Source organism: Salminus brasiliensis, chromosome 10 (genome assembly GCF_030463535.1).
Source record: "Salminus brasiliensis chromosome 10, fSalBra1.hap2, whole genome shotgun sequence".
Lineage (NCBI taxonomy): Eukaryota > Metazoa > Chordata > Actinopteri > Characiformes > Bryconidae > Salminus > Salminus brasiliensis.
The window spans coordinates 13,560,081-13,574,079 of NC_132887.1; the positions used below are offsets into that span (position 1 = coordinate 13,560,081).

Here is a 13,999-nt window from a genome sequence, read left to right on the forward strand (position 1 = left end):
CAGACCAAAAAAGCCCCGTTTCCAAGGTTACACTTCAGGCTTGATAAACTAAGCCAAATACAAAAAATGACTAAAATTCTCTCAGGATTACTTATAAGAATACAAAAGATTACATGGAAGAGAGTAAAGCGATACAATTTTATTGACCTTTAAAATTTCCCTTACATTATACTTGATTGCAACAGATAGAACAACCGGGAATTAAATACATAATCTGGTCAACTAAAAAGAGGAACATATTGTAAAAATGGGGAAATAAATCACTAAATAAATGCAGCTTATTTAGTACAGATTGGAACCACCTTAAAAAATAAGTACACATCAATTTATTGTACCACAATATTTTAGATCACTTCAAGTTGTTAAGTAGGTTATACATTACAGGTATGTAATTATTTATCATTAAACACTTAATTAAGTGTACTTATAATGAGATCCCTGAGGTAATGATCAGAAATATGCTAGAATTACCGATGACTTTCATCAGCATATTCATCAGCACATTCATCAGCACACCAATATTCATAAAATATACTTTTAAGTATTACAAAGTACTAGAACTACAATCAAGATTGTGGCATTGTTTTGTTTTCTAAAAATCAGAGCATAGTTAATATTTAAAAGTATATCTAGCAATATCTAGAAGTTTTTCTTTTATTAAGCTGTCTGCAGAAAAGCAAATAAAATATGCATTTCTCTGTATATACAGATACCAAAAACTAATATTTACTAACATCTTTATCACAGTATATTCTCATGCTTGGCAGCAATTCAGCTGCATTTTAAGCTTTGACACCAGAACATGTTCTCAATTTTTGCTTCTTTAACCATTTGTAGGACAAAGGGTTTACACAGTGCATTTTGTACACAGACCAGAGAAAAAAGGCAAGTTATGACAACATCAGTGCCATCACCATTTAAGACTATTTATTATGTTTTGTCTTTTTTTAAATGATTATTTACTTGGCCCAGATTAGATTAATTAATCAATTGCACGATTGTTTATTGTCATTTAAGACAAGTGCTGGTTTATGTGCTAGTGCTTTAAATTGGATTAAATGTTTTATATAGAACATTAGCGTATTTCTTTGGCTGTGGCATAAAGGAAACGGCATCTTTACTAAAGGAGATGACACAGTACAGGCAATCAGAATCTGTGTAAACAAAGCGCAATACATTCACAATTAAAATCAACATTTTACAATCCACAGAGATCATGTGCAATTTCCAGCCCCTTCAGCATCAGTCAGTCATGATTCCCCGCTACCAACAGCTGGACATAGTGTTTTCTTGGTTATGACTTTAGTTGTTCATAGGCAAAAGATTCATTGAGATCTGTGAAGGCAGCTGGCTGTGTGGTAATGGTGTCTCCACCTAGAGGAAGACATGTAATATTGTATTGAGTGTAATCTAGTCAAGGACAAATCGAGTGCAATACAGAATACAGGCAACAAATGACAGCTGTCACACAAAAACGTTAGCGTTTGGTTTTTTTTGGACTTTTGGACATCATTTATGTCTGGATTTTATTTTTTCACATTGTCAACATTTCATTATTAATGGGCTAATAGAAATGCTCCAAAATGACCTAGGATAAAATCTTTTTATATCAACTTCCATTACAAAAAGCTAAGAAGATTTATTCCTTCTCTTGTAAAGTATTCTCTTGGAGATTACTGAACTGAACACATTCAAGCACTTCCAATTAAACAAGGGTCTTGGTGATGTGGAGCTCTTAATCATATACATCTTATTTTTTTGCCTCTTAATTATAAATAACTTTGAACTATGAATTACAGCAGTGGTGTTTTACATCCACATGGCCACTGGTTTTAATATTGCTATTAAAATACTTAATTGCTATTAAGTATTCTGAACTATAATAGTACGAAAAACCCGTCTCCATGTTGTGCTGAAAAGGAAATGAAGAGTACAGAATACAGAAGACCAGTGGCTGATTTTGTGCAGCTTCTCAGAGTATAAGTTCTAAGATCTAAGATTCCTCCCTTATTTACGTATACTATACTACACTATACTATACTATACAATATAAGAGACCCTTCAACATTAGGCCTACTCTAAAAGCCTCATGAATACAGGCCCAGATCTTGCACATGCTAGCACCTGTTAACATTTACCTATCTGAAACACTTCCACATGCAAATTACTCGTCCATTCGCTCCACTATTTTAATCTAAATTTCTTAAGAAAATACATGAAAATCACCGTGAACAAGAATGGACAGCATTGTACAGTCTACTCCATTGTGCATATTCTGCAACTAAAATTCACCTGAGTTCATGGGGTCTGAACTAGGCACTGGCATGCCTATGATCACTGAGCCCTGTGCTGTAACGCAGAAGAAAAACAAAATGAGGCACAAAATAGACAATAATATATAGGAAAAATATATTTTTGGGAAGTGTTCATCAGAATGGATATGACTGATTCATCAAACATCAAGTGCGCATTGAATAGCAAGGTAGTGTAGCAAATCAAATGTTCACCTGAATCTCCAGGAGCTGGAGAAGGATTAGGCTGCACTATAATTACTGGTTCATTGGCTGCAAATCAAGGGAAATGATCTTAAGAACACAGAATCACGAGAGCTGCCGATGGTGGAAAATACTGGTAGAGCCCTAAACATTGATTTAGCATCATTTAGCAATTTACTGACATGTTTAAGCAAAACCCATGACATAAAGTATGGTATAATTAGAATACGGCAGATTTGCATTTTTCCCCATGCAAAATCAATCAGTTTATCAATCTGTAATCATGCTTGCAATATTCAGTGATTCTTTACTTCACCTCTGTTTTGCTCCTCAAACATTTGAGCCTCCAGTTGCTCTGGATCCACATAAAACTCCTCTTCTTCCTTGTTTCCACACTTTCCACAGCAGAAACAGCAACAGCAGAAACAGCAGCAGCAGGTAAAGATCAAACCACAGGCTAGAAGTGTCTGAAAAGGTAGGAAAGGAAAAATAAAGTAACACAGTAATACATCCAGTAAGAGTATCTGAAGTACAAAAAAGAAAAATCACAAACAGGCTGACAGAGACCCCACGTCTGCCACGCACCTTGAACCAACACTTTGACATAAGGAAGTAGTATTTAACGCTTTCTTTTCCAAACTGGTCTGCAATATAGAGGCCCATGGAGCCATATTCATCATAGATCTGCCGTTTGTCCTCGTCATTAAGAATGGAGTTGGCATTGTTGATTTCTTTGAACTTTTCAGCAGCTTCTGGGTTGTCTGGGTTTTTGTCTGGGTGATACCGCAGTGCTAGTTTCCTTAAGGAAAGAGATCAATTCTTCTATTAACAGTCAGCAGATTATCGAGAGTCTTTATTAAGAGCCCTAACTATGTAATGATATACAGTGAGACTATGTATAATGTATGTATATATCAATACTAATGACTGACTGAGCAATCTATATATAAATTTTAAAAAAATTATATATATATATATATATATATATATATATATATATATATACACTCCAATGATTTCATTCTGTATCCCTAATCAGTATTTCTAATATACAGTATAACTTTAGTCATTTATTGCATTTTTAAAAAGGTATCAAAAGACTGATATTAAAATATATCCAACCACTCAGTCATTAATGATGTTTGCTGCTTGGAGCTACTTCTTAACCATGATCAGAATGAAGGCTTATAAGAATAAGACAAGCCCTAACCAAAAGTACAGCCTATCTACTCTCACTGTCTACACATAGTTTAATGCTTAACCAAGAAATGGGATGTCACATGTTGAAATTCATGCTCCAATCTCAAACTTAACCTTAGGGATAAATAGGCAAAACTGTCTGTCTATCTATCTCTGTATACCTGTAAGATTTTTTTATTTCCTCAGATGAAGCCCCCTTCTCCAAGCCTAATGTACTGTATAGGCTTTCCCCTGATGTGGATAGCGTGCGTTGAGGTCTGTGTGGATCAGTCATTCTCAAATTCTTCTCAAAATACAAGGCACTGACGGAAACAAAGATCACATAGCTTACATACACTGATATAATCTCTATGAAAAGTTCAGCGGTGTATATATCTGCATGACATACTGCAGCAACATACAGTGAGCAAGAGGAGTACCTGAACGCTGTTTATAAAGATGAAGAAGAAACATAGGAACAATAAATCAACGCTTCATTTCAGTCCACTGCAAGTACATACACTATGTGTCCAAATGTTTGTGGACACCCCTTCTCATGCATGTATTCAGCTACTTTAGGTTGCAACCATTGCTGACACAGATGTGCAAATGCACACAAACAGCTTGTTTAGTGCCTGGACTTTCCAGAGCAGACAAACATGCTTGATGAGTGATGGTGTTCCTTCATTTAATACAATTTAAAATGCCCTTGATTTCGAAAGAAGCAATGACTGAGCAGGTGTCCCAACACTTCTGTCCATATAACGTATTACAAGCAAAGCAAGGTCACCGACACACCACATCAGGTGAGAAACACTTGACCAGTAGATGGTAGTCTGTAAAATATGACAATCACTTGAATATTAAAAGATTTATGAACAAACGTTCAGGGACTGTATAAACGTAGTGCTGGGCGATAAAAATAGGTTGTATTTGTTATTTTTAAGATATCAAATATGGACATTTTTTAAAAGATTAACACCGACTCTCTGAGAGTAAACCTCGTTACACTACTCCTGACATTTCGCAGATAAATCCAATCAAATCAAGTCCCAGAAAACTCAGAAACTCTGCAGTAAGCCGGTAAAACAGGCTAAGTAACTCAGCTAAAGGGGAACTTCTCAAACGTGTAAAATCCAAACCTGCCGCATCAGCCCACCTCTACTGCTGTCCAAGTCCCCAGATCAGGAGCTCATCGTGTTGGTCTGGTTCCGTGCGCTTTTATTATGCTCTAATTTTAATATTATGTACTTTTTCACAAGGTTCCCAACATCCAAACTGCTAACAAGAACCTAAAAAGGCGACTCAAGGGCTGGACCAGGAAGTGTGTGCGTCGTTCCGGAGTCCACATCTAGGCAGTGAGCATGTGAGGAAAAGTGAAACTCGCTGCTTTACAATGCCACCAAACGTCTGCTGCCCCCTCAGGTCCCCAACCATTGCATTCTTTACATTATTTCAGTTCTATACACAATTTATCTTCAGACTGGTCTTATCTCTTCCATTACAGCAGTCTACGTTTTATAATATTATTTTTGGTCTCACTGCAATATTTCCACAGCAGTGTTTCAGTCATTTGTGATGGGCAATGTGAAATAAATGAAATAGCACAATATTATTATTATTATTATTATTAGAAGAAGAATTTTCACAGTACCTAATATGTCACGTTTTTTCTGACATCTGATATGTTAATATAAAAATGACAAATAAATATAAAAAAATATATAAAAAATATAAAAATAAAAATAGCATAGGATAAAATGTCTTTATCCAGTGTGTCACATTGTGCTGAACTAAATCCAGTTCACCAGGAATAATAACGCTCCATCTGTCATTAAACATGCAGTTGATCAGTGTTGCAGAAGTACTGACGATATCCTTAATATGCACAGAAAAGCACAGCATAATCTATCATGTCATTTTTCACAATAATGACACAGTTGTCCTATTGCCCAGCTTTCATTTGTGATGTGTGATGTGTGTGTAGTACTCTGTGATAAACTATAGTTCACTGTAATACTGTGAGAGAAATATGCCCCTTTCTAACATCACGCTCTTATATAGAATCTTGGCAAATGGTCATCTAACTCTTCAGCTGCTGACCTAAAGTGTTTGTATGATCCTTCGAACATTCAACCATTTGGTGATACAGTCAGCCCCTAAGGTGATGACTATCAACCACCTTAATGTTGATACCCCAAGTACCCTCACTTTCATCCCCCATTTACCCCTCCTTAAACTCCCCACCTCAATGTACTTAAACCCTGACAGTCTATGTATTCTTGACTGGACTGGACTAGACTGACCGTGATCAACTAAGCTGTGCCTGCACTAAAGATCCAGTCTGCTGACTCCTGAATCTCTAACAACTGTTAGATAATCATTTTCATATGAAAATATGAACGAGACATTAAATTACACAGTGGTGAGTAGTATAAGGTATAAACAAACAAAAAACATACAGTTAGGATATATGTAGTTTTTAAAGAAATGTATAGACAAGTATTCACATGTAGATGTGTCTCTCAGGATGAGAAGGGAACAGTCTTTATGATACTGACCTTTGATCTTTATTGTGTTCTCTCATAAAATGCTTCTGAATGTTTAGTATTTGCATGCATGGTAAATCCTGAAACATGGCTTATAGATGTCATAGGAGTCAAGCTTCCGAAATTTCAAGTATGATTTTTCCAATGTTTTTGTTGGCCTCCATGTGTCTGTGGGCCTCGGCAACATCATGCATGTTGAACACGCTGTCGATTACAGGCCTCAGAGACATGCTCTGGTCTGCTGACTGGAAGTGTGGCAATGCCTGTTCAGTGAAGCTCCTGACCAGTTCAGCTTTATACTGTTAACAAAAGCAAAGACAGCTGTGACAGTCAGTAATGCTGTAATGACTCCAGCTGAATTGCTGGATGGCCAATTACCGCTACAGGACCACACACAATACGAATGCTGGAATGTAGGAATAAGGTTTGCAGTTCCTGTACTGACTCTTACCTGTAGACTTCGTGACCTGAGAAGACTGCTTAGAATGTGGCCTCGCTTAAACAAAAGCTTCCCAAGCAAGTCACCTTGCACTGATTTTCCCCCCATTGCACCATAGAGAACCCATCTTCCATCCATAGCCAAGCTACGAATGTTCTTTTCCCAACACGATCCACCTATGCAGTCCAGGATGACATCAACCCCTCTGCCTGCAGGACCACACAACACTTTAACCCTTTTCTCCCTTTTCCTAGACTTTCTTACCTAACTACCATATAAAAGGGTGTTTTTCTGTTTTTTGGGGGGAAATGAAGGGTTTTAGTGTAAAACAGACAACATGCCTTCCTGTTGCTGAAATAGTGTATATGATTTAATATTTATGCAGAACATCTAGGACAAAAACCTGAAACACGACCTATAGACAGTTACAGGTTTCTTTCCAAAAATACAACTTGTCTAGGTGCAGATTTATAGAAAATGTTAACAACATGTGGCATCAAATACCACAGGCATACATTATTTAAATTAATGATTTTATAGAATATTTATTTCCATACTCTTCAGTGTCCAGTATAATATGTATCCATAATTTTGTGTTTATGCATAGGTGTTTTTTTAGTTTTTAGACTCCTATTAATTATGCCATATTTCATTTATAAAAAATCATATAAAATATGTATTTCATAATTCATGCAGTATATGTACATTTACTTACCCATTTTGACTCAAAAACTGTATTTAGTCACTAATGTATACATAATGATATAGCACTAGACACATACTTCTGACGTTTTTCAAAATACCATAACACATACTTTGACTCACCTTCTGTGAACTGCAAAATCCCATCCGAGAAATCCCTCTCTTTGTAATTGAAGCCAGCAGCGGCTCCCAGTTTTGATGCAATTTTTAATTTCTCAGGGCTTCCAGCAGTCACTACTGGAACAGCACAACTCAGACGAGCAAGCTGAATGGCAGCAGTGCCAACTCCACTTGCTCCAGCATGAATCAACACTGACTCTCCCTGCTTAACTTGGCCTACAACAAAACAGTATATTAGAAGGCCTTAGTGACTGTGATGAAAACGTAATATGTACAATGATACTATGGTATGTGCAGATAAAAAGATTATCTGCTTTAGACAGGTGTTTAAATTTGCTAAAATGTCTGCATTTACATAATTTGACTGTATTTATAATCCTGCAGAAATACAATATGTATATGATATATACTAAACAGGTATATGCTAACCTGGTAGATAAAAATGAAGCAGGCAGCTGCAGTCTAAAGTTTTGGGAAGTGGGTTTGGGACTGGCAGGGAATGGGGATGGGGTGTAAAGAAACCTTAACACTCTTAATTGCTCCCTAGGTGCTGAGGTGCCTGTCCACCACTCAGGGTGTGTGTTACCACTGCCCCAATTCATATCTGTTTTCCCTGCCACAGATTGGGTTAAGTCAAGGGTGCACAACTGTAGTCCAGTAGGGACAGTCTCCAGCAAAGTTTGAGAGTTGCCCTATTCAAACACATCCAATTTATCTGGGCATTAACTAATAAATTGAAGCAGGTGTATTTGAGTAGGGCAACAACCAAACTTAGCTGGAGACCAGCCCTTTAGGACTGGGGTTGTGCACCCTTCGGTTAAATGCATAGGTTGAAATCCATTGTACTGCTGTGCAATGGTTGTAAAATGTGTTTCTTTTTGGATCTTTGGTAAAACATCATAACGGCCGCATATAATTTTACAGACCAAGATGATTCAATTTTTGACTTTCCAAGAATTTACGATGGTGATTCCTGATTGCCACTGCAATTTAGTCCAATACTAGGGTTAATCCATATCTGAGAAACCATCTCCACAGTAAAACAAACCATACTTTCATCATTACACCTGGCCTTCAGGCAAGCCGGGTTGAATAGCTTCAGTAGAAGCAGCAGCTAATGAGGATCTAGTAAAGAATAAACGAACAACAAAAGAACACCTATTAAGTGTAGAAGTTGGTAGGCGGTCAGCCAAGCCTCTGGGATCGCTGCAGATTCAGCAAGGGACATATGTTGAGGGACTGGCATGAGCAGTTCCTCATGCACAGCAACATACTGTGCATATCCTCCTCCAGCAAGCAAAGCCATGACTCTATCTCCTGGCCTAAAGTTCCTCTTGACACCAGGACCAAAGCCAGCAACTACCCCGGCAGCCTCCAGGCCAAGGATCTCGCTCTCACCAGGAGGAGCTGAGTAAAGACCTCTCCTCTGTCACAGGAAACAAACTCTTTACTGAACAGTGACTGAAAAAACTTCTTTAACATTAGGTGGAATACATGGAGATATGCCCACCTGTAAGAGGTCTGCCCGGTTTAAAGCTGTTGCATGGACTTTGATGAGGACTTGCCCAGCTTTAGGTGTAGGTCTGGGGACTTGTCCTACATACAGAGTCTCCGGGCCACCTGGTTCTTTCACACATACTGCCAGCATTGACTGCTAAACGGAGATATAGAAAGAAGAACTACTTAAAAGAACAGGAACACATCTGTGAGACAATTATTTTACAGCAATTTGTCCCGGGTTAGACTCACAGTGTCTTCATCTGTATGCTGAAGCATGGTTAAGAGGTATTCATTTACAAACAGTGCTGTATGAAAAAGAAAAACACAGGGAGGAGAAACCACACATTTCATCCACACATCTGAAACTGAATGTAAAAATTCTCATATAGTAGTTTTGAAGGTTGGTTAGCGGGGCGGAATAAGGAGACTGCGTAAAGTGTGCGCAGAGTTGATGCGTTCAGTTCAACCATTGTAGTTCAAAGTCCAACAACTAGTGTCTGAAACTTAATTAAAATAAGCAGACTTAACACAAGTATAGAAATGAAAAAGTAAAAATAAAAGTAAAATATGATTTACAGCAGCTTTGACTTCGTTCTGAACCTCTTTAACCAATCACAAAGACGAAATGTAAACTTATACATTTAGCTTTCTAACTTGGTTTAATGTGTTTAACGTTGCGCGCTTTAGAAATGTTCCGTCGATACATTTTAACCGATCATGCAGAGAGAAAAGTCATCAAAAGGCAATAATGAACAGTTTACAGTTAATATTAGATCATAAAACCTACCAGTGAAATCATGGCTCGGATTTGATGGAAAAGCGTAGTCATTGGGTTTACCCGAAGTCTGAAATGTCACTCTGCTACCGCTAGAGGTCGCCAGAGTCCACTTCTATCAATCTATCTATGAAATATAAACACATTTATGTAGAATTCATAAAATGTGGGGGGAAACAATCTGGACAAACAAACCTAACAGCCAGTTGTGTTTATCAACTATTTTAGAGCCTAATTATATATTAAAATACACAAATAATAAAAACAATGAAGACAGAGCTTGAGTTATAACTGGTTCAGTAAACAATGCTTATTGGTCAATAATAAAGAATGAATAGTGACCAGCATTATTTTTGACAATATCATACGGATTACTGGCTTTCATCTGTGTCTTTTGGACATTATGTTCTGCTTCCATTTATTCAAATTTCTCTCAGCATTAGTACATAAGGTTTAAATATTCGCTTAACACTTAACGAATACAACTTAAGCTGAGCATTACCCATGTATGCCCTCTACCACTTCTTTGAAACCCGCTTTGTGAAATACCTGCCCACCTGAAAACTGGTTAGACCAATTTTCACTGTTTACAAATTCAAGTATCATAGCAGCACTTTCAGTGTCTCTGTGTGTATATGTGTGTGTGTGTGTGTGTCATCTTCACAATGAAACAAAACAAACAACTAGAAACAATGGCAAGTCGAGGTATTTACATTTATTCATATTATATTTGTATTTTAAATCTTTCAAAAGTGCTTTTAAATCAGAAAAATAGCAATGAGCTAAGTATTATATGACCTGTCTGTTTTCCTGTATTATAACCACAGGACAACATATCTACATGACTACAAGGTCAAATTTTAAAGGACCTTTGCTCTATGCGGACGTGAGACTAATGAATCACAAAGAAGATACTCATCTTTTGTGGAAACTGGAACAGATTAACAGAAAATACAGATTACATCTCAAACTGCTTTATGAAAAAAGAGAATTATTAGTGCTGGAACACAAAAAGTTGCTGCATCTGAGAGTCTGTGAACCCTATGCAACAGTTAACAATACAATGAGAGCCATATCAGAAGCAAAAACAACAAACAGCGACCTGCAACACACTCGTCATTCGAGATCGGCTCCAGCTGGAAGAGAGATGCTTCCAAATGCAAGAGATCATCTCAGAGAAATGAGATCCTCAAAGTCAGCAGTATTATCATCATCTGCCCTGCCACAAGGTGCTTCTTCCTCTATAATGCCAACCTTTAGGAGAAAGGCTTCAGAAACAGGTCCATTATCAATCATGCAACTAAAGGAACTATCACTAATTGACAGCATTTCTCAAAAAGAGCTGGCATGCCAAGAACAGCAGCAGAGACAAAAAAAGGAAAGATTGAAACAAATCCAGAGAGAAAACCTTCAACAGAAAATGCTAATTTTCCTCAAGACCCTGGAAACAGTTTAAGTATGTGTAAACTGTAATACAGTTTCTTCTACTGTGCTTGTATTTTATGTTCTGTGGATGCTGGTGTGTTTTCCGAACGTTTAGTTCCAACTTTAAAGAATTTCTTTATTCAGACAATGCTTCCCATTTTCCTTATTGTCAAAAAAGCAACGTGGACTGGAGACTCCATGAGTAAAGCCTGGTTTTTCGTCCACTGTGGAGATTCAGCAAGGGATTCATCTATTTTAAAAATAGAAAAGAAAAGAAGAAATGAATCATGTAATATAATTTAATAACGATGGTAGCTGAGCAACTTGTAAGAAATGATTACACATTATATTAGACATTGCACATTAGTTAATGCATTCAAAGTTAGTTAACCCAAAAGCTCTCAAGCTTGCATTATACTTTAGAATTTGATTTGCAGCGACATATTACTGCAGTCAAAGCAATAGAAAGGAGTCTTACCTTCGCTCTGGATAGTAACATTAGTAGGCAGACACTTGGTAAGGTCACCATACTCCAGCGTGCACAGAACAGCTGCTTCACTCTCCCGTGCTTTGCACATGAGGATGAGAAAGTTGCAAAGTTGATTCTTCTCAATTACCTCTACTGTCCCAACGAGTTCCTGTGAATGAAAACAGACAGATGAGGTGAAATATATGAAAACATGCAATTAACAAATAGTTAACACCAGTACATGTGTAGTGACTTAATTCAGTATGGTATGACATCAATAAATCAACTGTGTATCATACCTTGATGAGTGAAATCTGCTGCTTGCGACCAGCCAAAGCATTGAGGTGCAGGCTTAGGGTTTGAAGGAAGGCTTTAAAATCAGTCTGTAGATTCGCCTTGGCGAGTTTCTCTAACGGGATACACGGGGGGATGTTATGACGACTGATCTGCACTGTGCGTCTTAGGTCCATTTCCACATTATACGTTTCTAAGTACACATCCTCATAGGCAGTGCGAAAGGACACACATACACTTTTGCCTTGTTTATTCTCTATCAGATCATACCCACCTAAGAGAGATGGAGAGAGAAAGAGCTGTTATTAATGCAGTTCCAACCTCACACCATGGAACCTGTTTTCATATATCACATTCAACAACTATATTAGACATTTGTAAAGTACACATTTATACAGTATTTATTTATGTGCATTTTTTTTACAATCAGCTCATGTTATTAATGTTTTACGTGATAAAAAAACAACAACAATGTTGTACTGATTTTATTATTTTACCAATGAGGTTATGTGCAGTTTGAAGGTCCTTTAGCTGCATCAGCCTGGACTTTAGAAGAAATTGCTCAAGTTGCATGAAGTCATTAGATTCATCATCTTCCAATGACAACCCTTGGTCCAGTTTATCTTTTAGATTCTAAAATGATGTAGTAGAAGAGACAAGACTTAGACATTAATAATTACCACAAACATTACAACGCTATAGAAGCGATGTCCTCTCTTCACTGTACCTTTAATGCTGCTGTTTCAGCCCCAAGTATGTCTCTTTTTGCACGAAGTGTTACTACTGTGGCACGAAGCTCCTCCAAACGGTCTTGTTTTTGCTTTTCCTGGCCTGCTGTTCCAGCCTTCTCCAACATCATAAGGTGATCAAAGACACCTGAGAGACAGGATGTAATGCATTACTGAAAGTTATGTTACTTAGCAGACATTCAGTCTGCTGTGAACATGCACTACACGGACAACAGTATAGGAATACCCGCTCATTTCTTCTGACCTCAAGGGTACTAAAACAGAGAAGTTTATCATATTTTTGTTGAAATTACAGTCTTTTCTGTCCAGGTAAGGCTTTCTACTAAATTTTGCAGCATTCAGCATTGTAGCATTGCATTCAGCATCAAGTGAGGTCAGAATGTTAAATGATTACCACCCCACCTCATCCCAAAAGTACTGGATGGAGCACCATCATTCCAGGGAACACAGTTCCACTGCTCCACAATGCTGGGGGAGTAATACCTTTAGGCATTAGGCATTAGGCATGGTGTCAATATCTGCAGCAGAGTCTCCTATTCTACTTTTCCACATGGGCTAGACAAGCTGTATGTGTGCAGTTGAACATTTGTACATTTGTGTTAGCACTGGGTGCAGTGTAAAGTAGCATTTTTTTTAGAAGGGGAGAACATTTAGACATGTGTAATGTAGACATGACCTTTACATCTTCTGTGTATTACTATTCGTACTATTCGAGTATTTGCATTTTTCATATAAAGAAGCAAACACAGGTAAATGTGTGTAGGATAATAACTACATTTGCTATACTTCCTACTAAGTTTATAAACACAGCCACACACACAACTGAAAAGTATACTAGCTATATGTTTAAATGTGTATCAAATACAATACAAAATAAAAGTCATACATGCCCAGCGTTATTTATTTATTTACTTATTATATTATATATATATATATATATATATATATATATATATATATATATATATATATAAAATTGGTCAGAAGATCAATAATCCCTGCTATTTTAAAGAATTAAACGTGTTTACTGACACGTATTCATCGTTTACCTCCTCCTCTACGTTATACGCAATATTTTTACCACGACTTGCAGCAGCTGCATCATAACAGACAGAAAACCCAGGCTCATCAGCCTAGCGAGCCTTTCTTTCGTTTAGTGTAAAATGCTAAATCAGTTACTGTTGCTGTAAAATCTCAAATAAACCCACCTTGCTTTCTCACGATGTCCATTTCTGGTTTTGTTCAGGGACTCGATGTTCAAATCCGGCGCTTTCCGCGTTCACCACTCGCCATTAAAGCGGAC

The 13,999-nt window shown here is 37.3% G+C and overlaps 3 protein-coding genes across 5 annotated transcripts; all 3 read right to left on the minus strand.

Moving 5' to 3' along the window:
* Positions 1–124: 124 nt before the first annotated feature.
* Positions 125–5,024, minus strand: dnajc5gb (DnaJ (Hsp40) homolog, subfamily C, member 5 gamma b). Of its 2 annotated transcripts, XM_072690354.1 has the most exons (7): positions 4,834–5,024; positions 3,857–3,997; positions 3,081–3,294; positions 2,812–2,962; positions 2,508–2,564; positions 2,293–2,349; positions 125–1,374 (listed from the first exon to the last, which is right to left on the minus strand). In XM_072690354.1, the coding sequence occupies exons 2-7, from the start codon at positions 3,967–3,969 to the stop codon at positions 1,295–1,297; spliced, it is 672 nt and encodes a 223-aa protein (XP_072546455.1). In that variant the 5' UTR covers positions 3,970–3,997; positions 4,834–5,024; the 3' UTR covers positions 125–1,294. The 2 variants fall into 2 exon arrangements, with proteins under 2 accessions (XP_072546455.1, XP_072546457.1); XM_072690356.1 differs by lacking the exon at positions 2,508–2,564 and having other exon boundaries at positions 4,834–5,023.
* A 1,105-nt stretch (positions 5,025–6,129) lies between these two features.
* On the minus strand, positions 6,130–9,818 carry tp53i3 (tumor protein p53 inducible protein 3). Of its 2 annotated transcripts, none has more exons than XM_072690358.1 (7): positions 9,772–9,818; positions 9,234–9,289; positions 8,995–9,138; positions 8,643–8,910; positions 7,488–7,700; positions 6,675–6,871; positions 6,130–6,522 (listed from the first exon to the last, which is right to left on the minus strand). In XM_072690358.1, exons 2-7 carry the CDS (start codon positions 9,258–9,260, stop codon positions 6,334–6,336), a joined length of 1,038 nt encoding a protein of 345 aa, XP_072546459.1. In that variant the 5' UTR covers positions 9,261–9,289; positions 9,772–9,818; the 3' UTR covers positions 6,130–6,333. The 2 variants fall into 2 exon arrangements, with proteins under 2 accessions (XP_072546459.1, XP_072546458.1); XM_072690357.1 differs by having other exon boundaries at positions 6,675–6,889.
* Positions 9,819–11,117: 1,299 nt separating this feature from the next.
* On the minus strand, positions 11,118–13,981 carry cenpo (centromere protein O). Its single transcript, XM_072690359.1, has 6 exons — positions 13,905–13,981; positions 12,675–12,823; positions 12,445–12,580; positions 11,953–12,221; positions 11,663–11,822; positions 11,118–11,434 (listed from the first exon to the last, which is right to left on the minus strand). Exons 1-6 carry the CDS (start codon positions 13,924–13,926, stop codon positions 11,325–11,327), a joined length of 846 nt encoding a protein of 281 aa, XP_072546460.1. The 5' UTR covers positions 13,927–13,981; the 3' UTR covers positions 11,118–11,324.
* Positions 13,982–13,999: the final 18 nt, after the last annotated feature.